Source organism: Toxotes jaculatrix, chromosome 4 (genome assembly GCF_017976425.1).
Source record: "Toxotes jaculatrix isolate fToxJac2 chromosome 4, fToxJac2.pri, whole genome shotgun sequence".
Lineage (NCBI taxonomy): Eukaryota > Metazoa > Chordata > Actinopteri > Toxotidae > Toxotes > Toxotes jaculatrix.
Genome location: NC_054397.1, coordinates 4,252,327 through 4,278,756, shown reverse-complemented (window position 1 = coordinate 4,278,756; position 26,430 = coordinate 4,252,327). Strand labels below are relative to the sequence as shown.

The following is a 26,430-nucleotide window of genomic DNA, read 5'->3' as shown; positions in this document are numbered from 1 at the left end:
TAACCATTAATAAAGCCATTAATGTCAGCTGAGCACCGCTTTATAAATGGTCCCTTATCAGAAGGTGGTACCAGAGAATATGTTTCCTTTCTCCTTGTCTCACTCTCACCTGAGTGTGTAAGTGCTCCCACATCATGTGTGTGAAAGTGTTTTACAGGGGCATTCAGGGCCAGATTGATCCAATAACAGCGCCTTTATCATCAGCCCCCCCCTTCCTGAGCTGTCACATCGCATTTTAAACTACAAGCCCTTCTCCATCTCCCAGGCACAGCCCCCCCCCCCAAAAAAACACACACACACACATCATTATTTCGATTTTTCACCTGAGCAGCTTACACCGATGTTTAGTTGTAAAGTGGTTTGTTGCCTACATGATGTGCTATTTCAAGAGTTCGATCCCGGCTCATAGAGACTCCAGTCAGCCCTAGCTGTGCATGTAGCATTATAAGACTATATTGGGTGGCTTTTTGCATGAATTTAGCCATTAACAATAAAAAAACAAACATAATTACATGTTTGTTAACTCACTACAGCTTAGTTTGTGCTTTAATACAGTTAATGCCACACAGCAGCGTTGTAAAGGTTTGGTTTTCAAACACGAAAACTTGTGTGCATCAGAAAGTTTCAGTTAGGTCAATCAGACTGGAAGAGAAGATGACGTCTGTCCATCATCTCCCTCACTGTTACTTTGCACCTCCATGTTTCCATTTCAAAATATTGCCTGTGTTAGTTAAGATGGCTGTTGTACTTGATCCCAATGGTTATAAAAAGTGAAATTTTTAACATGATTACATCTAAGGTCATGGGTCAAATTATGTCAAACTTGGATGTCTTACAATAAACACAGTATATCTGGGTGGGTGTACCATCCAGGACAGGTATTACATAAAGATACAGGTTCTTCTGTGAATCTGCTGCCCTGTGTTCAGTGGGGTTTTCCAGATGTTATGTGAGTATCTGGGCCTTTCAGCTTGGTCCATCTTTGAGGCACTTGAGGTTTGACCTCTGCACTGTGTCTGTAGGTGTTGTCTTTCCTTTAAATGAAATAAAACACACAGAAGCATGAATCTTCCTGGAAAACAAATCTAAGTTGCGAACTTTGACAAGGCCGAATTCTTTGGTTTGCTGAAAACAGTTGGTAACATCCTTGACCTTACTTTTGCTTTTCAGATGTTTTCTATGTGTAGTCAGAAGGCACAGATGGTATTATGTCACCCACCATTATTGTTCTGACATGTACAGTTTAAGAAAAAGTCCTAAATTAAACACATAAATAAAAAGTATTTTCCGTAATAATCTCTTAGAAAGGGCACAAAATCACACCTAGGAGAAACAAGGCTAACTGGAAAAACTACTACTGACGACTGAATAATTTGGGCTGTTAGGTCAAAGTATTTGAATGAAAAGCCAAAGACATAACAGTCAACTGAGTTACTGTTTGGGTTCTTCTGAGGGGAGATTGAAAAAAAAAAAAAGCTGTTATCATGATTTGCTTTTTTTTTTTTTTTTTTTTTTTAACATTCAGGTACTCAGAAAAAGCTGATTTTAATAAAAATGTCATCCAATAGAAGATTTATTATTTTTTATCTATATACATTAAAAAACACTTAACTTGCAAGCCAACGTGTCATTTGTAGCTGTGCATTTTTTCATTAAAAAAATATTGACATAAACAAGACTAAAAAAACAAGAACAATTATATTTCTCTGGGCTGCCTCCAAACACGGGTTGAATCAACCAATCAACCATCTTGACGAGCAGATCTGCAGGACACGTAACGCTCTCTCTGCGTAGGCTGACAGAGACGTTTACATGTGTCATTTAAGCTATTGTTTCATGCTATCCGTGTTCAGAATCACTGCTAATTTTTTTGAGTAATTATGATTATTATAATTAGTGATTGCCAATCAACAAAGTTAATATAGTTCATCCTACTGGGGATGTAAATTTCATGGTAATACATCCAGTAGTTGTCAAGGCATTTCACATAAAATCACAAATGTCAGCCTCATGGTGGTGCTAGAGTCAGGAGATCACCAAAGTTAGTAGAATTAATCTTCTGGAGACAATGAATGTCTTTAGAGTATTTTGTGCCAGTTAACGCTGTAGGTTCTGTATATATATTGTCTATATGTCAGTGTGAGCCAAAGTGGTGGACTACTAGCATAGCTAAACCGAAGAATTTATATTACGTAAAATGAAAAAGAAACTAAATGTGGTTGGACAGCAAATGAGTTCAAAACTCACATCTCTTTAGGTTCTGTTTATTGAAAACTATGGACACTGCCTCTACCAATGACCATTTTAGTAAAACTAAATACATTAAGAAAATTCAAGCATCATATGGTGTCTGTCTAGTGGAGGTTAAAAACAGAGAAGATAACTGCAATTACAATTTCAAGTTATCCTGTTGAGTTAAGGGTCTTGTCTAATGCGGGGGAAATGGTGCTCAAATTGAAGTGTGCATTGGAAAATGAAAGGTGTTGAAATTTACAATCATGGCACAGGCCAGGAGCAACTGAGTGTCCAGGTGGACATCTTTCGGGAAGCGATGGAGGGAGAGAAGGGGAGAGAGAGAGAAAGATTATACATATAAATTGTAAACGGTGTCGCAGGGGCCAGATCTTGCCTGAGGCGGTGACTGCTTCATTTTGTGTTAAATTTCTTGACAGAAAGCCACCCGCGTGCTGGTGAATACTGAATGGTAATCAGAGCTGGTTGAATAAGTGCCTCCCCCTCCCTCTTCCATTACTGTGAATTAATTCGACTTTATTTATCCAATTTCTGGAGCTGACAGAATGTTAATTTGAGTTGAGATTTCTCTCTGCTGTTCTGCCTGTGACCCGTAGCCCTGGGATTGGCGTGTTGTAATAACCTGAATCTTTCACCAGAAGCTCCGATAATTGTTACCTTATTAGCATGTAAATTGTTTAATTAATATTATTATGAAGAACCATATAATCCCTCCGTTACTTGACCCCGAGTCCACACATGAGCAGGCTTTCTGCATTTCAATGTCTAGTTTTTTAAATGGACTCTTTAATGTTGGCTGGTCGTCGGGCTGTTATAAACCCCCTTTCCTCAATCTTAGTGCAACTTTGAACGGCTTGAGAGGGGCTTTTGATGTCACCCCGTCTCTATCTCTCTCTTTTGCTCTCTCTATTCCCTTTTTATTTTGTTGCTACTTTTTCTGATGTGTATTTATTTTCTTGCTGCCATTTTTGAACATCAAAATCCAACGCCTTCTTGTCATTTGCTTATAAAAGCTCTTTTCTTTCTTTCTTTTTTTTTTAAAGCCCCCCCCCTCGTACTTTCCCAGTGGCTGTGCGAGCCAAACACATGCAGTGCTCGATGAAAAGCAGCCCTTGACATGAGGTCCTAAGAGACCGCAGCATTTAAATTCGCTTTTCTTCCTTCCTCCTCCTTTTTTGCTGGGCACGAGTGACATTGTCAGATGCTAGCTTTAATTAACTTGATAATAAGATGGGCGACTCACATACAGGCCAGGGTTCGGCTTGCCTTGCCTCCAGCCCCCCTCCTCTCTCTCTCTCTCTCTCTCTCTCTCTCTCTCTCTCTCTCTCTCTCTCTCTCTCTCTCTCTGTCTCTGTGCAGGCAACACAACCAAACCCACACTCAAAGGAAGAAAAGGCCAACAAACTAAACAAAATATTGGTGTCCACTGAGGTGACTGCTTCTGAGCTGTCATGTAAGTTCTGAGGAAGCCTATATTGAAGAACACTTTAATATGTTTTTAATTTGGTCGAGATACATGCCGGAAAACCCCTGGAGTTACAGGGAATCCCCAAATAAAGAACAGATCACTTCTCTGAGCTAATGAAGTCAGGTATTTTCTGGGTCTATAACTAAACCATGTTCATGTTGGTATTGTACAAAACGCAATACACAACAACTAGTTGACAATTCTCAGAACGTCTCTAATAGTCTATTTGTGTCTTATTCCATTAGACGTCTTAAACTTATACTTGCCCATCAACAGGGTATGATTGTAGTCCCTAACTGAGCATGGCAGAGGTTCTCCTACATAAGGAGACAAGAACAGCTAGCCTACTGTATAAGCTAATTTTTTGTTCTACAAATTAATAATTCTAATCAATAGTCAACCACACAGTGTTGTGACTGGGGACTTCTTAACTGTCTATTTAGGAAACATCTCTTCAAACAGCAACCAAACAGAGTCTTGAAATGGTTAAAGACAATATTTCCATAGATGTTTGGTACACGTTTAACATCAACTGTTCCTGGACTCTTTGTGAGCCACTAGAAATCACCATCATGTGTTTCAAAAGGTGGAGTGGAGACTTTCAGACTTTCATGGCAAAACCCAAAACCTTTGCTGTGTAAGGTCTTAAAATTTTTGGCTGCACTAACATGGTGGCTCTAAGGATGACAAAGTCCGTCAGTTGGTCTGACGTTTTCTCCAGTGCCACAATGACATTGATATTTTTGGCTCTAAACAGAACATTGCAGCTACTGGATCAATTATAAAGTCATGGAGCACAGACATGTTCGCTACAGGATGAGGTTTTGATCTAGCACCATCTTTATACCAAGATCTGTCCAGTACTTTGGTTTATGACCAAATGGCTGCAAAAACACATGACATTCCCATCATCTTCAGCTGTGTGTTCAGTTCTAATTATCAAACATTTTGCCTTCTAAACATCAGCATCTACAGCACCATCATTGCAAGTGTGTTAGCAAGTTGATGTTAGCGTTTAGCTCAAAGCCCTGCTGCGCCTGAGTACAGCCTAACAGAGCTGCATGGCATGGCTGTACACTCTGAGTCTTGTTAGATTATCCACAGTGACAGCTGTCAGTCATTCGCCTCTTATGGCCCACACCAGGTCACAGACATTGTGCAGCACAGCCACATTCTCACACTGTTGGCCACTGAACAGCTGCACTGGAGGTGTCCAGGGTGATAATCTTTGCTCAAAAGCACCTCAGTTGTGGGTACTGAGGGAGGATTGAGTTTTAGTCTTTCTTTCGTCCTCACCCATTTTTCCCGCCAGTCCAGAAACCTACCAGTCACAACCCCACCTTTGTCGTATTTATCCACCACCCACTGCTGCCAGATTACATGTATGTCTCCAGACTCAAAGCTACACTTGTGACTAACCTTTGGCAAATAAGCGCCCAGAATAAATACACTTCAGTCTTTATATTTCAGTGACTATTCAAGGTCTATTTAAGGTCAATTTGACATATGGCTTGGGAAAACAGAGTATTTAAGGTTTAGTTTAGAATATATTTGATTATAATATTTATTTTTAAGTCAAGTTCAGACTTGTGTGGTCTTACGCAAGACCGCCTGTGTCCAGAAAAAGTCCAGCCTGGACAGAAATAAGGTGGATCAGTGACCAGTTAACATAAATTCCATTAATAATCAAATTTAGACCCTTCATTTTACATTCACAATGCTATATGGACATAAATACACCATGCCATGTCAGACGAATCTCCCTGAGTGCCCATGAAAAGTTTTTTTGTTTTTTTTGTTTTTTTTTTTAACATAGCTCATGGAGAAGAAATAAAACCATGACCATGTATGTTATTGCTCAGACTAAGAATTGCTTTTGAGCCACAAAGCTCCCAATATGCCTCTTGAGAGGTGGAATCAAGTCATATTTATTTTTTAATTAGCAAACTAAGGTGAAGCACCGGAGAGTTAATTACTCAATTACTGAGTGCAAGTTAATTTTTAACCATCTGAAATGAAGTCAGTCATTATTTAGTCGATTGGTTGATAATTAAGAGTCTAATCTAAATTAATTGTTGGGAGGCTGGTTTTTGATCCTGCAGTGCGCTTTGTGCCGCCTTAAACCAGGAAACTAGATGCGATTCCAATTAAAAGTGAAGGGCTTTAATGTATTGATGTTTTTTTTTCCCACAAATCTTTTCCCTGACACATAATGGAAGCTTTGATAATGCAGAGAAGGAGAGAACCATTTCCAGTTAAGTGCTTTTAGCTCTTTCTCTCCACGCAATTAAAAACTTTTCCTCCATCTAATTATGAGCGTAATTGTGCCTCTAACAGAATATTTGGAGGAAATGCAAACAGCGATTGAGCTGAAAGTTCTTTCCTTTTGTTCACCTCCTGTTTGACAGATTGAACACGATGCCTTTTAAAATATGTGTCGTTCAAAGTCTTCTTGTGTGTATATATATTTAAAATGAATGTGACCAAAGCCAAACTTCCTCTGGAGCAATAATTCCATTTCAATTAAAACTGACTTATCACCTTTTCCTAAAACATGCTTAATATGCCAAAAATTTTCCATGCTTGAAAGAGTCCAAAATGCCTTTTTAATTGTTATCAGCGAGTCGGATCTCCCCCTCTCTCTCCTTCTCTTTCTCTTTTTCTTCTGCCCACCCCCCTTTTTTTCTTGGCTGTCTTGGCACAAGCCGCACGGAAATAGACCTAATTAACCCCCCTACCCCGCAGGGAAATCCGCTATGCAAATTAACATTTTCAAAATATAGTAATGATATAATTTGAGAAATGGTGGCGCCAATTTTTTATGCACTGAACTGAAGTATTTGCATATACATTTTAGTGGCCCCAGTCAATACTTTTCTCCGCATCTCTCAGATCATCTGGAGGCTGTGTGTGCGTGCATGCATGTGTGTGTGTGGAGGGGAGGAAAGGGGGTGTTGAAACAAATGCCCAGATCTGATGGGCATATAGAGGAAGAATGGATCAGCCTATTTGGCCACTGGCTGGCTACTGGAGCCCAACAAAACCATCTGCTAGGAGAGAAATGGTGGAGGGGTGGAAGGAAGGAGGAGAAAGTCACCTCCCTCCCTCAATTCCCTCCAAAGAGCTCAGCTTAAAGTCGTTCTGTGAACGAGGAAAGATGTTTTAATTAGGAAGCAAGTTCGTGCACATCTCATTTAAATCGCTCTAATGAATAGCTCAGTCTGAATGGCTTCTGCGCGCTGAAATGAAAGGACTGATGCTATTTGAAACAAAGGTTTTCTCTTTGGTGCGCTTGGTTCATGTTTTGCTTTCTCACTTCACCGGGGTCCTCATGTCTCCTAACTCTCATCATTGCAATTTACAGTATAAACACCATTTACATTTACTTAACAATGACATTTATTTAATCTAATACACATTTGGATCACACAAGGACCCTGGTAACTAGGCCGGAACACCTAATACAGCATAATGGTCCCATGTATTAAGAGGAAATAATAGTAAGTTCACATACAGTACATACAGGTTTCATTTTATTCCATTTTCATTATTGGTAATCTGCTGTATTATACACCAAAGCTACACCTTGGGCAGGTCAAACAGGATGATAAAACCATGGGCCTGAGCTGAGCAGAATGACTCTATGGTAACATATTCATGTTCTCAGTGCTTCATCATTCCACATACAGAACTCGGAAACGTGGTGGGATACAACATTTTCCTGTACAAATGCGTCTTTTTCATCCAATTAAAACCTGATGCAGTTTTTCACATTTCTTTTAATAACCATCTGATACAATATAGATGATAGATTTAAAACAGACTAAAATTATATAGTAAAACTGAATAACTGTGGATAATGAGGGATGCGATACCTTGTGTTGTAGAAGCAACATTATTGGAATGACCAACAGAATTAAAACTTTCAAAGAACTTTCTCTTTTACTCTAAAATTAAAGTTCAGTTCTCTTTATTGCAAAACAACCACTTTTGTTGCCATATTTCTTTAGCTTTTTTTTCCCGACTACTCAAGACAGCATCCAGTCAGATGGCACACAGCTAAAATCACAGTGTAAGCAATTAATGCTTAAAGATATCAGTCAGTGAGAGCAAATAATTTCACATAAACTGCCAGTCCACCAAGCACAGCCTGATGATGGCCTCTGTAATATCCCATCCTAACATATGCCTAATTGTTTACAACTGCTTGTTTACATAAATACAAAATGCTGCAGGGGAGGAGGGATGGAGGGGAGGTGGCTGGGGGGAGGGAGAAGAGGAGGGTTTAGAGTCAGTACACTATCAGACAGAGCTGGAGAATTAATAACAATTTGTGGCAGATAATTACTTATCAATTAAAGCTGTTATCCTGCCTAATTAGGCAACGTTCATTAAATTCAGCCAATTTAAACCTTAATCAAAGTTAGCAGGGCCTGACAGCAGAGTGAGGGTCTGTGAAGGAGCACCCCCCAGTGGAGGACAGTGGAAGGAGGCATCCCTTAGGATGGTGTGTGTGTGTGTGTGTGTGTGTGTGTGTGAGAGAGAGAGAGAGAGAGAGAGAGAGAGAGAGAGAGAGAGAGAGAGAGAGAGAGAGGCAATTTTGGCTTTTTTTATTTTGCTAAAAGAATGGTTGACTTTACCAGTTTTATTAAAATTATTAGTGTTATTATTATTAACAATTTTACTTAAGTAAAAGTAGACAAATATTATCCTAAAAATGTACTTTAAGTGTAAAAAATATATTACTTGTTATAAAACATGGCTTCTTTCTGAGTATTTTATTACTATATATCTCCAACTTAAGAGACAAAGCATAAAGTCCTATAATCTGAAAATACTTAAATAAGCTCCTGTTTCCCATAACTAAATACAATTGTCAGATAAATGCAGTTTAAAAAGTATAATATTTCCGTCTGACATGCAGTGAAGTAGAAGTATAAAGTAGCATGAAAGAGGGTTGCTCAAAAAGTACCTCAGAACTATCCTCAAGTGTAGCACCGGAATGAATGTACTCCGACACTTTCCACCACTTATATCAGTTGAAATCTTTAACTTTAATAATGCAAATCATGCATATTAAGAGATATGCATTCAAAATTACTTGCAATTGGACATTACAAAAATATTATCAGCAAATTTTACTTGACAGTTACCAAAAGTAAAAATATTCTTTTTTTTTTTTTTTTTTTTTTTTTTTTGGTCTATGCAAAAGTATCAAATCTTGTTTTTTTGTGTGTAAAACCTTAATCTCCAGAGTAACTTTTGCTTTCTTTGAAATACAGTACAACAGAAACATAAAGGAGCAGAGTACATAGAGGTTAACTACATGAGGACTAATGCACTTAGTTACTTTCCACCTCTGGTTATTTATTATTTATCCATTCAAAAGCTTTAAAAAAAAACTACACTTAGGCGCACAATGACTCCAGGTTTAACAGCCTCCTTCACCCTCTGGCCTGTCACCTCTGATTTTAAAGCCTTCACTTCCAAGAACTGTTGTGGCCAATTGACAACAAAGCACAAGCTTCTCGGGGCGTCTCGGCACGAGGAACGAGTTAATTAATATTGGCTCCTGTTTGGTCTAGTTAATGAATGAGTGAATTATGCACCTCTGGGACACCGCCTCCCCAATCGGTTTAAATTATCCCCCACACCCCTCTTCCAACATTGTCCTCCAATTTCCCCACTCTGATCCTGCACTGATGGGGTCCCTGTCACCAACCAGACCACCACACACACACAGACACAGACACAGACACAGACACACACACACACACACACACACACACACACACACACACACACACACACACACGTACACACAGAGACTGAGGCTCCATCTGTCTGTCTTCGTCCTGCTCGTGTGTATTTTAGTTCATTGTCTCCAGCACATTTATTGACGCCTTTTTTTTTTTTTTTTTTTTTGATTCAACGCTTCTGTTCGACCCCGCATTGTAAGCTCAGGGTGGCAAATAACTTCCATCCCATTAACTCATTTGAGAGGGGAGGCTAGTCAAACAAAGCTTGGCTGCAATCTGATCCTCTCTCACTCACTCTCTCTCTCTCTCTCTCTCACACACACACACACACACACTCATTCTCAGTCCTGTTGGGCAGAGAGGGGTGGAAAAAAGATCCATATTATTTGCATTAAAAGCCTCGCACCGTGAAATTCATTTATAATTACAACGCGGGATGCAGTGTGTGTGTTATGCAGATCAGGGACATGTGTGGACTGAATCACGCTCAAATTGGTTATTTTGTGAAATGCTAACATGAATGTATGGTGACAGACTGCAATTATCCCGTTATTGTAATTGTCAAAGTCGATTCACCGCGGCTACATGAAAAAGAGCAGGATTTACACATGACTTTCTGGAATTGATAGTCTTTTTGACACTCAAAAAAAAAACAACAACAACAACAACAACAACAACAACAAAAAACCACTTTAACAAACACTCTGCTGTCAGGCCGTCACTTTGGATCACATGATGACACATTGAAGATTGGCCTCAACTTTCATCATATTGAATAAAATCTGACAGCTGATTGTAAGTTACAGTAATTCCCTGCAGTACTGGTAACATCCAGATTATAAGATCTATAGTCTTCTGAAATGACATTGAATTAATTAAATGTAAATTAAACTACATAATCTATTTCACCACTGCTGAGTATCCTGCTTGTGTGCTTCATGTTCATGGTGGATCTAAAGTAAACTGTCCCTAAAACATCTTACACCATGTTCACTGACAGTAGGCTCTGCTCGTCCTCATGGATCCCCAGCTCCCCCTTGTGGTTAAGAAGGGACTGTGCAGGTCTTGAAACAGTTTTTGTGCCAATCTGCAGCTCTCTGTGTACAGAACACAAATCTGTATGTCCCTATAATCATGGACAATCATGTGTTAAAAACACCACAATAAATGAATAAACACATTTTTAAAGCTATGTTGACAAATATCCAGCGGTGTTAGGAAGGGGATTGGCTGTTCTCGGGGCAGAGGTGACACAGCTCAGCACACCTGCACCTGTTTCTACTTAATTAAACACTTCGTGTCTTGTTCAGACCGAACCACGCACGCCGCAGGTGTCACCCGCTGTGATGGCTGAATCCCGGAGGGTTCAGCTGACCACTTTGTCCTGTCATGTACCTCCATCCTCTGACCCGCCGGCTGGGGACCAGAGGTTTCCGTCAGGTGTTCTGCCTGGAAGAGAAAACCGTCCAGACCGACCCGCTGACACCGACACGGTGCGACTGATCCTGACATTGTTTGAGCCTAATGAGCGGAGCTTCCCAGAGTTCAGCTACACCCAGCTCACTGACAACAAGGTGGGATTTTAATATGACTCCTGCTGAGAAAACTCACCTCATTTATGGTCTAAATTTTCCAGTTAGACGAGATTTAAATCTTAAAAACCAGCAGTTGTAGGATTTAAGAAAAACGCACGCAAGAAACAATCCAAATTCCATGTGTATTTACAGGTAACCTGTCAGTATAAAAACATGTTTTTTGGCTGGACATTTTTCACTTAAAAGGAAATATCTGACACTCGTTTTCCTACAAAATACAATTTATTTTATTAATTTATATTCATGTTCATGTTAAATACAAATGATATAACTACAACAGTGACCAGAAAACTGGCCAAATTTAAAGAATGAGTGTGACATTCACAAATGTCTCATAAGGAGGTCTTGGGCTATAACTGTGCTAAATTTGTGACAGTAGGACACTGAAATATTTATCTTTGTGTGAAATGTATGATTGATATGAGACTATTTTTTTTTTCTAGCTCATCCAGACAAAAGATAAAGACCCACTGAGCAAATTTGAAGAGGAAGAGAAGATAGAAACTGATGAGGTCGCTGCCATTGCAAGGAAGTTGGAGGAAAAATATGTGAGGAGCTTTTATGAAAAACTCTTGAGCTAAAAGTCTTCATCATAGTGATATCATGCAAATGGAATAAAAAAAAATATATATATATATATATTTCGCATCCTGTCATTGCAGGGTGGCAAACCCAAGAAAAAGAAGGATCGCGTTCAGGACTTGATTGACATTGGATACGGTTATGATGAGGAGGATTCTTTCATCGACAACTCTGAGGCCGTGAGTCCAGTGTCACACATTTGAGTTTCCTCAGAAGTGTTATCATTTCATATTTCTAGCCTCGGTTTTTCCTGTAGTCCTGAAAAAATGTTTGGCTCTTTAACAGTTTCTTCACTTAGCACTCATCAGATATTGTCTTTGCTTCACCAGAGGCCGTTAGGACAGTTCACTACGGTCTTACATTTAGTGGCCCATCAATCCGTCTGCATGTTTTCTTTGGCTGTTTTTAATCTTTCTTATTGATTCAAAAGCTGTTTTAACCTAATTACAAATATTGATTCTGGCTGGTCTCTGCAGTATGACGAATTTGTTCCAGCTTCCATCACGACTAAATTTGGTGGGTTCTACGTAAATTCGGGCGTGCTGCAGTTTCGCCAGGCTTCTGACACTGAGACTGAGGATCTCACAGAGGAGAAAACACCAGAGGCCTCAAAAGTAAGTAGTGCATCGGATGTTTTGTTGATCTCAAGGAACAGACTTCAGCATAAGGAGACATTTTTCAGTGCTTTTTCAGAAAGTGTCTGATTTCCAAACGTTTTCTTTCCAACAGAGTTTTGTGTCTTGAGAAAATGTTAACTTGATTTGATTTCTGAACTGTATCTTTATAAGAAAAACCGTTTCAAATGTACATTTTTAGAAACGTAAACTCAGTGGTGGACAGAATAAGCCAAAGAAGAAACAGTGCAGAGCAGGTGGAGAGATGAAAAGCAATATGGATCCTGATTCAAGGTGAGGGTGACCAAAGTAATTTTACCTCTCGTTTAAAGCCAATTTGGCACTGATGTTAGAACATTTGTTTTAATATGATTCTCAAAATGATCTTGTAGCGCTTTGCCTGAGATTGGGCCAAAAGATGAGATGAAGAGGAAAAAGAAGAAAAAGGTTGTTGGCACATTAAGTGTCACAAGCATGTTGAAGAAGTTCCAAAGAGAGAAGGAGAAGGAACGACAGAAAATGCGGCAAGCAAATCAGAAGTTAGCAGGGATCATGGGTGTACCCATAATCCCTATGTGCCCGGCAGATGCAGCCGGCGGTGGAGGCTCAGGGCTAACCGACCCTCTCCTGAGTTTAATTGGATCAACCAATGACCACGCTCTTATCCAAGCAGCCAGCACAGTGGATTTTGATATTGATTTGGTCTCTCTGTTAGATGCCAGTGAAGACACTTTGTCACCAAAATCGGATCCTCAACCTGCCGCAGAGACGCAGCTTTTCCAACCCAAAAGAAATGATCTTACCCCGATAAATGCTGCTATCACTCAAGCCCAAGCTTCAAACACAAAGACTCATTTTCAGCCAAGAGCTCATCCAGAGCCAGTCCAGCTCCCTTCAGAAACCAGTTCTACTTCACCACATCAGTGTGTCTCCCTGCCAGAGGGACTCACTCCAGGACTGGAAGACAGTATTCAAAAACTAATGGCAGTAAGGTTAAATTTTGTTATTTAGATATACAAATGAAGTGAAGATGTCTCACATGTGTTGTCAGATTGCTTGTGAATAGCATCACTTGCAAAAAGACAAATGCAGGATGGCTGCACGGATGATGTACACTCATTTTTTCAGGCCGCGAGGACCTCAGAGGGGGAGTCGAAACTCAAGTTCTTCACTCCAGAAATCAACTCAATCCTGTTAGAGTGAGTAATCCAATGGCACAGACAAAACAAACCCTGTGTTAAGCCAGGAGCACACTGGATGCCTTTATAAAACCCCAGTCATCTGAACAGTGCCAGAAGTCATTCATTTAACAACTTATTACAGATCACACCTGTGGAGAAGCACATGGTGTTAAAGTTGTGTCATCAACCAGTTTAAAGTATGAGAACCCAGAATCCTGTTATAAATATCAAGTGTCACTTCTTGGACTGGTCCAGGTTAAGCCGCATTAACAATGTGGTACAAATCCATGGTTTGTCAAGAATGCATCATGATGACTTTGATCCCTCGACATTTCCTCTAGCATCACCATGAGTTTACGTAAGTGCAGGCTCACAGAGCTGCTAGCATGACGGCAGAATCCTGGCCTTGTTTATAGATCAGTACTGACTCTGCAGTCCTAAAAATCAGCTGTCATGGTAAATGGATTGTATTTATGCCGGCAACTTTAACCTCAGGACAGTGCAAATCACCAACCCTGTGATTACCTGATGACCTGTTTGATTCCCTGAGCTACTCTCATCCATAAATCCGACCCTTCTGGGTCATAATCAGGCTTTGAGTCGTGTGTTGTTTGCTTTAGCAGTACAAGGTAACAGTAAGTGTTTGAGTGCATAGTTCAGCTCTCTGACCGTCTGGGTCCAGTATTGAGTTGCAGTGTCGGGATCAAGGTGGCCCGTTGCGCTCCAAGGTGTACACGCACCTGTCATCCTTCCTGCCCTGCAGCAGAGACACACTCCTCAAGCGTGTGAAGAAACTGTTACTGTCACACATGGTGAGTCTGCTTAATGTTTGAGTTTATGTTTCTGTTACAGATGGATCAGGTTGTTCAAACGTTTTATTTGTATGCGACTAACTTCTCGAATCTGGCATTGACAAGAAGGAACCCCCTGAAATGGAGGATCCCATGCAGAAACTTAAGGAGGCCATCGGCAAAGTTATGCCTGAACAGACTGCGTGCTACCATGCAAACTGCCAAGCATATGAACAAGTCAAGGCTTCAAAGTACGTTCATTAGTATATATCCTTGGGTGATGAGTGGATTCTTCTCTATTCACATGATTTCAATTTATCAGATACAAACCATTTTTTCTTGATTTGAACTGTGCCTATGTCCACATCAGGGCAACAGAGGAGGGCAAACAGAATGAGGACAATGTGGAGGAGAGAGGTGGGAAAAGAGCAGGTCCTAAGAAGTTGTTCACATGGAACGAGGAAATCAGGTCAGATGTGATAAAGATTGTATAAAATCAGTTTAAACAAACAGGCTATGTGAAAACATGAACAGACAGAAACTGGAATTTAAGTAACATGGTCTTTCTTTGATCCCATTTCTCCCATGCAGGGAATGCTTGTCCCATGTGTTAAGGCAAAAAATGGACGGATATAGAAAGGAAAGGAAAGGGAGCCAGGAGACAGAAGAGTACCTCAAGACGCTGCTGGAAAGCGACATCAAACCACTTTGGCCTAAAGGCTGGATGCAATCTAGGTATGTGATGTTGGAAATACTGGTGCAAACTCACATATTCTTAAGTCGTAAGATTGAAAGTTTTTCACCTCATTTACACATAAATGTGCCCTTTCCTTACTTTTTTTTTTTTTAGGGTGCTGATAAAGGAGAGCAGGAAATTATTAGGCCTCTTCACTTCAATACAGTAAGTGCAATAATCAGTTAAGTTCAAGCTACCAGTTTGTTTAAGTTTATGACTACCATGAATTTCTGATTGAGAGCCAACAAATGTTCTGAAAAGTCAGATTTTTGTAAAAGATGCCCAATTAATAAGTTAATTTCACAGCTTATCAAAGATTGTCACTGAAACTGTCTCACATGTGCTCAGAGTAAAGAAGGCCAAATCCCATAAGAGGCAGTCCTCAATCAGCGGTGCTTCCACAATGTCAGACGTTCTCCAGGGAGCTCCACCACTGAAAGGAGAACTCCCCCAAGAACCAGATGATGTCTTTAATGAAGGCTCAGACATTTCCAATTCATTGTCACTTGGTGCTGTGAGGAAGGAAGCTGCTGCCTTGAAAAAGGTAGAGGGTAAAAGAGGAGAAGGGGTGACAGTGAATGCTGGTCCCTCCACACCTGCAGAGTCGGCCGAATCTCTCGTCGATGCCACATCCACTGCAACTCATTCACTTCTGGATCTCCTTGCTGATCAAGCACTGGCTCGAGAACAACCTCTCAGAGTTTCCCATGAGCTCCTAGCAGCAGCTGTTGCAAAGTACAAACGTTCAGGTCAGCACTGGAGTTTTGGGGTGGATACCAAAAGTCCTCCTCTGCCTCCTCCTCCTCCTCAGTCCAGCCCAGTCAGTTTGCACGTGAGTGGGCTATGTCAGGTTGTTTTGCCCCAGCTACTGCAGACAGGAGACTTCTCCAGACACGTGGATGCTGACCAGGTGCAGATCATTTCGGATGATTCTGACATTAGCATACAGTGACCGCTACCAATGCAGACTGGCACACAGTAAGTTTTATTCATTTACTTTTTGTTGTTAAAAAATTACATTTCCCATAATGCAACCAAAAGCATCATTCTGTCAGACCATCCCTGCCTCTGTCAAACTCCACAACCCCAGTTTCACAAAATTACCCTGACTCAAGGTTCGTTTACAAGCTTTCCACGACACCTGAGCAAACTACATCTGCTGATGAAGATCAAGAGATGTAGCTGAAATCTCAGGAGAAAGCTAGTCAGTGGATTTTGGCTTAATATTATTTTGTCAAATTTATATTTCCGAGGTATTGAATGGACTTTCTGGCTCATTCACATCCTCAGTTTATATTACAGGTTTTCTGTTCAAAATCTCCAAGCCCAAGCGGGTTTTACCCTGATGATATCATCAGGGTAATTTTCTCAGACTTCTCAAAACTCTTTTTTGAAGCTGTCAAAATGGAACGAACGAAACAACCAAACTAATTTTGCTTAAGTGCAAACCAAAACTGTGGTTCACTTGCTCTCAGTTTTGTTTTGTAGACTTGTAAAGTTTTTGTAGTTGCAAGATTTTATTTGAGCTGTTAGAAGAAAACATAGAATTGTCCACATTTGGGGACCTTATGTATCCCTAAGATACTTCAAGTGCTGCAAGAGTCGTTGTTGCTTAAAATTGACTTCAATGCCAATAACACAGCTGTAAGATGTTGTGACATAGTTCATGCATTTTGTCAAGTGGATAGAAAATTATGTATGTTCTGTCTTTTCTTTCTAGATAACACGTGACAAGGTTCTGAAAAACTGTTGTCAAATACCAACATCAACAGTGGTAAATGGCTACCTAGAAAATCTGCCAATATTACTGTCATGTTATAAAATGTGATTGAGAAAGGAAGAGTTGCACTTTTACAAGTGAGTGGAGAAGTGAACTGACATCCCACCCCCGATCTGTGTCTGATACTTAACAGTTACTCAGTGAATCACTTATGTTAATAATCCTTTTACTGTGACTTGTATTTGGAAGGTTTTGTTTGAATTGTCAATTATATACTTTGAATTAATAAATAATAAAGAGATTATATGCTATATCATTGCTACAACGGCAACTGAAGCAAATTGGACATAAGGTTTTTGTATTGATGCACTAAAGCATGAAATGGTTCAGTGTGATTAACTGATTTTTCTGATTTATAGGACCTCACTTATAGTTCACATTTTATTCTCAATTACTAAAGCGCTACTTGCAAAATCAGGGATGTGTTTTGGTTGTGGTGTGAGCTCCGGCCAGCAGGACCCAAATTTCAGTCGCATACTTTTTTAAACAAAAATCCTAAAAAAACGCTGTTGGACGTTTGATAATAGTTAACACTTTAATCCACAGTAGACAGCAAGTAATCTCAGTCACGGAAGATGTAGTGCTTTGCAATGTTGGGTGGCTCCATGTACAGAGGGAAAACACTAACATTGGTCCACAAAGGTTCATACAGTTCAAAAACAACTTTTAATAAGACACAGGCAAAAGGCAAAGCATTCCACTGACACAGATCTATGGCAGTACGACTGTTGATTATTAAATTGTACAAGACTAGAATGTGAATCTTTCTGGATGATTTGAAATTGACATGTTGCAGATAAACTGTTGTGCATTACATGAAGACTTAAGTTTAATAACAAAAGAAAGTGTACCTGGGCCTGAAGCTCTCAAGCAGAGAACTTGCCATTACAAGATGCATTTAAAAAAAAAAAAAAAAAAAGACATGAGTTCAAAACTGATCCATTTGGACAAAGAGAGACACAAAGCACTGAGCCTCTCCTGGCAAATGTTTCTCACAGCAGGAGCAGCTCATCCAAGCAGCATGGAAAGACAAATCACAGATCACGCTGGGTTCTTTCAGGAGGTTTCACAGCGAGTTAATCATCTGAATAAACAGAGCGGCCAAAAGGAAATATCTATTACAGCTGTTTGCAGCTCCTAGGAAAAGGAAGACAATTAAATCAATACAGGGAGACCTTAAATCTTATAGATCAATGTTTCTGTCCAGTCCCCTTTTGATCATGCATAATCTCTATCATAATGGGACAAAGCTAAATTTCTCAGAAATTTAGGAAGGAAGACCCAAACATTTGACAATAACAAGGTTAGATGTTTTGTAATTTGTCAATGTATGTAATAATGGGAGTTTAAAATCTGGAATGCAGGTCTTACACCTGAACTGGTTTATTTTTGTTGGAAATTTTCATTTGTTTGATAACAAACCTACCACTGCCAGCAAGGACTTCCACCTCCACTGTAAAGTTTTTCTGTCCAAGAAATCCGTCTGTGCAGACTGTGTATTTCCCAGCGTGCTTTTTGCTTAAGTGAGAAGGCAGGGCAACCACCTGCCCATCTCTGAACCAGATGACTGATGGCTGAGGGTTGCCTCTCACCTCACAGATGAGGCTCTTTCCCTCTATCACCTGCAGTGGTTTAGGGCAAATGAGGTGTGGACCAACTGGGAGAGAGGAGAAACCACAGGTGGGAGTTGAGTAAAATGCAGTTGATATGTTTTACACCGGAAAATGGGTAAGAGGAAGAAGCATTTTGAAAAGAGAAAAGAGAAGTTTTGAAGGTGTGAACAGACCACAAGAGAGGTAGAGGGGGGAGAAGAGGGGAGATTGACAAAATTCTCATAGGTAAAAATTATACACTTTAAATGTAATGACAAATGTTAGCAGTTTAACTCACAGAAGACTGTAGCATTGAGTTTTTGTGAGATCACCACTGGGGGATGCTGTGGTCCCTCAGGTCCCAGTTCTAGCTTGGCTTCACACCAGTACTGGACTCCATTATCTTCTTTACTGGGCGTGATGTCTAGACAGAAGATCTCAGTGACTGGTGTCTTCTCCGTATGGCTGGACTGTAGATGACCCATCGCAGTTTGTCCTCTGTAGAAGGTCACAGTGAGGTTTTCAGCAGGAGCAACATCCTGTACTTTACACTGTAGAGTGTACTTATGACCCTCAAACATTGGCCCAGAATGATTTTTAAAGCTGATGGACACACTGTCTGGAGGCTCTGTGGAGACAGATGTACAGATCAATCACACAGAAAAGGCTCAAAGCATATTCTAGCATGTCAGACAGAAAATCATTAACTCACTGTAGACTGTTACAGGGAGAGTAATGTCGCATTGTCCTCCTTGTTCAGACAGTGCATAGCATACAGGACTGATGCTCCAATTGGTCATCCTGTTCACTCTCCAGACAAGAAAACGATCCATGACGGCCTCAGGACCGTGCTAGAATTGCAAAAGGTCACAAAACTTTTAAGATTCTGTTGACTAAAGAGCAGTTTTACTGTCCTGTCTGTGCTAGTTCTGTTTTGTTTTGTTTTTTTTACACCTTTACAGTTTAATCCAATGCTGCAGCCCTACAATAAATTCTATCTTTGCAGGTATTCAGAGTGTTGGTTGTTCAAAGGGTTCAGCCCTCTTGGAGCCAATCAGTCTCTTGTGGTGGCAATCTAAGAACCCACTGGTGGGCACTGGGGTGAAGAAGGCTGTCCAGCTGTCCAGCTGAAAGACTTGGCCGAAGTGTTAATCATTTCCCTGGGTCGGGTTCGTGAAATGGTCAAAAAGCACAGAAGCATCAATGTGTCGGGTTGAATGAGAGTCACCATGAGATGCTGAAGGCTCTGGATATTGTCTGGTGACCAAACAACTGAGGTCACAGGTAAAGAGCAGGTGAAATCAGTGAAGGTCAGCAAAGACAAGATCACTGGTGTTACGTTACTCTTTAGCTAACAGGGATTTCAAGTTATACAATCATCAACACCGATTCTCTTACCAGTGGGACTATCCAACCCAGGACAGGAAATCCCTTCTCTGACACAGAGCAGTTAGCTGCGACAGGATCTCCAAACCTGTGATGGGAGAGTTGTCACAAATTTACACACAAACAGGGGGAAAGTACACTTCCCAAACAGGTCAGTGGCAGCACTGATATAGCTCCCCCCTTTGTTCTTCTAGTTCAAACTTTAAACACTAGCTTGAACAGGCATCAGCTGCTACGCATGCATAGATACTTCTCAGACTAGAAGATCAGTTCTAAAAATGGGGCTGGGCAAAAAGGTGAACCAGATTCTTATGTCTGCGCTCATGTCTAAGAGAAGGAAGAAAACATTTTTGGAATTTGGGTGAACAGACTCTTTAATCACTGAATCAGTGTGCCACTCTGAAATACTCTGTGACACACTTAGGACATAACATTTCAACACTGAAATACTTCCCGCCATACCTGACCACCAGAGTGGAGGGTGACACTGTCAGAGGGCAGAGAGCGCTTTCCGCTGACTCTCCAGAGCTGCTGATGAAGGGAGGGATGGGGGGTGGGACACTGACAGAAGATGGGAGAGATGGGAGATTTGATGGAAATGGTGAGGGAGGTGAGATTTGCAGTGGAAGAGGTGGAACAGGTGTGCAAATGAAAACAGGGGATGTGGTAACTGAGGTCACATGAGTGGTCAGGTGAGTGGGAGAGGAAGAAAGACACAATAAGTCACACAATAAATATGTGAACACACTGATCTAAACATATCTTAAAATTCCCTCCATATCGTTGTAGATTAGTGGAGCTTTAATGGAGACTGCATGTTAATAGTCTTCTGTGTTTATCTTGGTGCTGTGAGTTGTGTAAACTTATGAGACATTTTCCCCTGTCTTAACATAACAGAGGCAATGGTCAATTGAATTTTGCCATCTTGCAAAATAATACTTTTTTAGCTGATCTATTGTGAACCATTGTTTTGTAATGTGCTGAATACACCCAGCGTGTTCCTCAGGAAGGAAGGACACCCAAATACGCCCAAGTCAAAAGGACTCCCTACTCTTTTCTGTGACTATTGTTCCACTGGATCCTGAGGTTGTTCTCCTGCCCATTAGATGATCTCATTCACAGTAGCTCGCTGATGTGTGCCAGCACGTCAGCTGTCAAAAGCTATACTTATATTTCCCTCACGCAGCTCTGCAAAAAGGGTGAAATAAGACAGTTACCAGGTTATGTCTGTTCAAACTGTCATGATTGAATGATATTTATGTCAAGTCTCTGACTTAAGTAAAAAAAAATAAGATTTAACTTGAGGATGGAAATGTTTGGACCAAAATCTATTTAAAGACAGCATCAAAGTTAACACAGTCACTTTGCAGGATGGACCATTCAAAAGGTTTATATTTATATTATATTTTTGGGATTATTACCTTTGATCCATTAACATGTAACAAGTTTCTTAATTCTGTATCTACAACATACTCTGTCCAGAAACCCTCAGTCCCTGCTAATCTCTTGTTTACACTTCTGTTTCTTTTGTGAGTTTTACTTCATTAGTCTTGTAAACAGTTTGTAAAATAACACAAACTGAATGGAAAGCACTCTTTGGTTGAACAGCTATACCTAACTGACATCCACAATCTGTGACGAAGTACTGGCCATCCCGAAGAGTAAGACGGCAAAAAAAAAAAGGTTCACTGATTTAAATTACCAGTCTGTATCAAGTTTCTGCCCATAGCACTCATCCAGCTGTCATTTCACTCACCTGAGCCAAACCGGCGAAACAGCAGAAGCATGATTGGCCAACTAGAAATAAACATCCTTCATCAGTTTCCCTGGCTCAGAATATCAGCTGCTGATGTTGTGTTTTCCTCAAACACAGGTAACTGGCTGTGTGGTGCTGGCGGCAGCACAGTCTGTGACTTCTGAGGAAATACTGAGCACTTCTGGGTTTTATGGGGGCGTGGGTGTGTATGTATGTGTTTTGTGTGTGTGTGTGTGTGTGCTCCTGTGGATCTGAAACCAATAATCAGCGATTCCTTTGCTCTGGCCTCTGAAACCCACCATGGGCGTTCTCTGCTGGTATATCAGGAAAGGAAGGAAGGGAGGGTCAAGAATAATGCAGTGAAGTGCTGAAACGTGGAGGGCAAGAATGTGCGTGTGTGTGTGTGTGTGCACTTACACAGCAATGGGCTGCTGTAGTACTTTCGAGAATACATAACAATAAACTCAAAGATGATTTGCTGTCACAAAAAATCCATCCAGTTCTAGGTAATGTCAGCTGTTGAAATGCCAATTTTTTTTTCTCAGTTTTACTTTCACCATATTGCTAAAAATAATCTACATATCATTGCTGTCTGGTTAAAACCATGCACAGTTTTCTGTTTTATGTACATAAATCTTCTGTGATCAATATTTTTTATACTAACAATGGAAAAAACTGTGTATGTGTAGGACGTCATCAGCAGTGACAAACCACAGAGACTCAGTTCTGAGGCGTATTTCAACCTCCTTCAGCAAACTGCTTGTTTTTTTTACAGGCGACTTTACAGTTTTGGTTCCCACTGTGCTCAAAAGTCAGCCACAGGAGTTAAAGTTTTCTGTGAAACGCTTCGTTAAACCCATTTCATGCCACCTGCCCAGCATCACAGACAGACAAGGTTAGTGGCTTGCTAATAAACATAGCAGAGGATTTAGCAGCTTAAAAAATTGTTCCATGTCTGCTTGATGTGTAAATAAGTAACTGTTTGCTAATATGTTTGATGTAAAAACATTTCGAAGTTTGAGGTCAGTGTTGTGTTTATAGCTTGTGGTGCTGACACAGTTTTTATTTATTTTTTCATCTCTCTGACAGGAGATGATATTATGTAGAGCTATCCTATGTCTTAGACAGGCTTTGAGTCCTGTCTTCATATGGTTTGTTATGTTTATCTTGTGTATTGTCATGTCAACGTTAAATGTTATGTGTACTTTTGTTGCTGAAGCATAATAAATGTATTAAATTGGAGCACGGGAAGCAGGTACTGTTTGCTAATGGGATTCTAAATATCAGTTAAAACTCTTGTTTGTAAGAGTAATTGGTTTATTTATGCTGAAGTTCAATTTTGAACTTCAGCATTTAGGTTTTGTTTCCTCCCTCTTCCGTACTTATGGTTTCTACTACAGTGCCCTGAAAGTTTTGCTGTTAGACAGGTTAAAGTTGAAAGTGAAAGCAAAACCACAAACCTTAAACCGTTTATGACTATAGGTGGTGAAGCTGTAGGTTGAAGGTGACAGTGACGGGGTAAGTCCCTTTCGGTTTTTAGTGCTCGTTGAAAGTCTGTTTGTGCAGCCTGATGGTCTTTTTGAAGTGAGTATTAAAGGTGGTTGTTTTCTGGCGCACATTAGAGCATCATTATGACATGTGGATAGTGTTGTATGCATATTGTAGGTTAGCCCTAACAGTTGTACACACATCAGTATTAAGACTGATTAAACAGCCTTATGTTAGCTGCTCTCTGGAGCCTCATGATCTGTGGCCTGACTTATCTGAACTTGTTAGACTCTCAGAGCTAAGAGCTAATGAAGGTTATGACTGTTTTTAGTCAAAGTTTTTAGTCTGAAAGTGTAAAAATAACAAGTGACTTCCTGGAGATGTCACAGGCTAAAATGGACAGCAATTTGTTGATTGACAGAAATCGTTGATTGCTTAATTCTCAACAAATCTGATAAATATTTTATTCATTTTAAGCGAAAATACCAACACTTTGATGTGTGTGGTGACTGTGATATTAAACTGTATATCTTTGGACTTTGGACTGTTCTTTGGACAAAACAAGCCATTTAGACACACCCTCTCGGGCTCTGGGAAAGTGTGATGGCATTTTCCGCTATTTTTAGACATTATATAGGTGAAATATTTAAATCAGTAGATTATTATATAACCAAAATAACTGTTAGCTGCAACCCTAGTCCAGCACACAAACCCTTGTAAAACCACAAATATAGATACAAAAGTGATATTATTTTTCTCAGCTATCTTTATCAACAAAGCAAACAAGTAACAAACGAGCATTACTGGAAAGTTGTTTTTTTTTTTAAATACTGAAGCCTAATCTGTAATGAACTGAAAACTAATTTCCCATCTTCTGCCTGTTCAGTCAGCAGATATGTTGGTTCCTCAGCTGCTCTTGGAGAGTCTGGAATGGCTGACCAGTGATGACTTCCAAACTTTTAAGTGGTACCTGTCGATGAAAATCTTGGAAGACTGCAGACCAATTCCTAAGTCCCGCCTGGAGACGGCATCCCAGAGAGAAACTGTGACAAAGATGATGGACAGTTACGGTGAAGAGTCTGCCGTGAACATTGCTGTTGAGGTCTTGAAAAAAATGAACATCAACGATGTTGCGAAAAAGCTAATGAACGCATACGCAGGTGCAGTGGATGATTTTCTTTAACTCACCTGTGAGTCAAAGTAACCAAAACTAGTTTCTTTCCAGCCTTTGTTTCTTTACTGATTCTCCACATCTGTATTATTTCATCTACAGAGGGAAAAACAGCTGCACCCACCACCTGCTCCTCCGTTACTCCGGCACCTTCTCCTGGTCCTACCACAATATCAGCTCAGAATGGAAGCATGGTCTTTGCCCCAAAGATCATTGGTTCCAACATTGGATCATTCACTATAACCACCAACAACCCGTGACTTGTTATTGTATTGTTATTTTTACAATTATTTGTTCATAACTGAATAAAACTGAAACTTTTCAGATCACAATAAACCACACACCCTCGGGGGCCTTTGGGTGCCCTGAGCATCTAAGGCCTTGGAGTAATTGCCCTCATTGCCCTTTTGGCAATTAGCAAACAGGGTTTTCTCATCTGAAGCTGTTTTTAAGTGTCACAGAAGAAGTCCAAGTCTAATGACCATTGTGTTTTTGTACCCTCGGTACATTTTAATAGAATCTGTAGTTAGAAATGTACGAGAAAATACTTTAGGCTAAATAAACAACAACAAGCACTGTGGCCTGAACTTCTTTTTAGCACTACTATAGGTAGTCGTTCAATATTTCTATCCTCATTGTACCCCTTACCCTCACATAGTTTACTAAGAGGAAATAGCAAAAAAAAAAAAAATGTGTGAAGTTATAATCTGTCAGAGTTCAGTCTTGTGTGGGAAACACAGACTCCACCAGTAATAATGGAAAGTACTATACAGAGATACAGTTACAAAGTGTGAATGTACTGAACTGTCATAAATACTATAAATAAAATGCCTTTCACAGCAGACATGTTAACTTGCCATAGTAGGAAATGCTCAGGTGTCACCAATAGCATTAACAATCGTTCAGTTCTATTCAAGTGTCCCATGAGTCACAGCAGTGAGCCAGCATGTACTGTCAGCGGGTGGAGCCCTAGTTTCTGTGTTTCTCTGTAACCATATCATAACAGACAGCTCTCATTTCACAGCTGGGAGCTGTTGATATCAAATACATCCTGTTAAATAATTTCAAAGTAGTGAATGGGAAGCTGAATTTATTCCATTTTTAGGACATGATTGTCCAAGTTTTGCAGGGATTTTCCTTATGAAACCATTTCAGATGCTCATCAGGGATTTTATCAGTTCAGTCACTGTGACCTGCTATATCTGATATTTTGAATGGCTGAATGGACCTGTGATGGATAAGCTTTCATGCATTGTAATTTCACTTAATAGTTGATGTTAACTACTACTACCTACTAGACCAAAGGGACAGGTTTCTATCTGCCTTAAAAAAAACTTTTAACAAAATGAAATTATCAGCATAGTTATTAGCTTTAAATTTTTTGCTTTTCTTGTGTCTCTAGCAAGCTTGTCTGTCTCAACAGAGCTTGCTAGAGATTAAAATTTTGCCTGATAACTTGTCACTTTGTTAACACTGAACATCTAACATCTGCATTCTACGGGATCATTTGCTATCAAATCTCTAAATCTATTTTGTTCTACAAGCAATATACATCTGCTGTATAAAGTTTCTTTAACTTCCATCAGTCAATCCATCAATCAGCCTCTGCATTTCAGTGTCTCCAAAATGAAAACCAATCATGTGTGGTTGTGGTTTGTGGCTATAAAAATTCCATTTAGTTTCGTTCTAAGTCAGAGACTAACTGTCATACATATCACCACACGAGGCTACTGCATCATCAGTAGTGGTGCCACTACTGTAAAACATTTGCTGAGATTTAAAACGTTAAGGACATTTGAACATAAGAAAGCATGACAAAATCATGATTATATCATTTATCTGTTTGTTGTTTGAAAGCAAAGAAAAAAATACTCAACCAACAAAATACCAAAAAGACAATAAAAAAAGAACACAAAATGAACAGATGTTTAACTAATCAGCACACAGTAACAAAAAATAAATATAAAACTAAAGAAAGGACAGAATTAGACATGATCTAGAATTAGCTATGACTCAGTTGTCTTTATTATGACACATTATGGCAATTAAATTTTTTCTATTTTTCTTCAACAGAAGGATCAGCAGCTGCAGAACCAAAGTGACACCCTCAGACTGCTGATGGAAGATTTTCCACAATCTGGCAACCCAAAAGTTGCTCTCAATAATGGATTATAACTGATCTTTACAGCAGTAATAAATGTGCTATTAACATTCATTAATGGTTTGTTATCCAAACACGGTGCTTCTTATTTAAAGTAAAAACTACAGCATTTGTCCG

General features: G+C 39.9%; 3 protein-coding genes across 5 annotated transcripts; 2 read left to right on the top strand and 1 right to left on the bottom strand.

Annotated features, from left to right (window-relative positions):
* The first annotated feature begins 9,140 nt into the window (after positions 1 to 9,140).
* LOC121181377 (ubinuclein-1-like) lies at positions 9,141 to 16,824 on the top strand. The gene is made up of 15 exons (XM_041037318.1): positions 9,141 to 9,275; positions 10,791 to 11,054; positions 11,519 to 11,623; positions 11,738 to 11,836; positions 12,134 to 12,271; positions 12,474 to 12,565; positions 12,664 to 13,258; positions 13,400 to 13,470; positions 14,135 to 14,264; positions 14,370 to 14,494; positions 14,614 to 14,712; positions 14,835 to 14,978; positions 15,094 to 15,144; positions 15,328 to 15,957; positions 16,700 to 16,824. The coding sequence occupies exons 1-14, from the start codon at positions 9,141 to 9,143 to the stop codon at positions 15,929 to 15,931; spliced, it is 2,652 nt and encodes an 883-aa protein (XP_040893252.1). The 3' UTR covers positions 15,932 to 15,957; positions 16,700 to 16,824.
* A 383-nt stretch (positions 16,825 to 17,207) lies between these two features.
* Positions 17,208 to 22,053, bottom strand: LOC121181376 (vascular cell adhesion protein 1-like). Its single transcript, XM_041037317.1, has 8 exons — positions 22,045 to 22,053; positions 21,494 to 21,534; positions 20,200 to 20,298; positions 19,750 to 19,825; positions 19,064 to 19,202; positions 18,650 to 18,979; positions 18,186 to 18,416; positions 17,208 to 17,896 (listed from the first exon to the last, which is right to left on the bottom strand). Exons 1-8 carry the CDS (start codon positions 22,051 to 22,053, stop codon positions 17,826 to 17,828), a joined length of 996 nt encoding a protein of 331 aa, XP_040893251.1. The 3' UTR covers positions 17,208 to 17,825.
* Positions 22,054 to 22,268: 215 nt separating this feature from the next.
* Positions 22,269 to 24,728, top strand: LOC121180164 (pyrin-like). 3 transcript variants are annotated; one of them, XM_041035332.1, is made up of 4 exons: positions 22,320 to 22,388; positions 22,976 to 23,011; positions 23,868 to 24,141; positions 24,255 to 24,728. In XM_041035332.1, the coding sequence occupies exons 3-4, from the start codon at positions 23,877 to 23,879 to the stop codon at positions 24,410 to 24,412; spliced, it is 423 nt and encodes a 140-aa protein (XP_040891266.1). In that variant the 5' UTR covers positions 22,320 to 22,388; positions 22,976 to 23,011; positions 23,868 to 23,876; the 3' UTR covers positions 24,413 to 24,728. The 3 variants fall into 3 exon arrangements, with proteins under 3 accessions (XP_040891265.1, XP_040891266.1, XP_040891263.1); XM_041035331.1 differs by lacking the exon at positions 22,976 to 23,011 and having other exon boundaries at positions 22,269 to 22,388; XM_041035329.1 differs by lacking the exon at positions 22,320 to 22,388 and having other exon boundaries at positions 22,976 to 23,077.
* Positions 24,729 to 26,430: the final 1,702 nt, after the last annotated feature.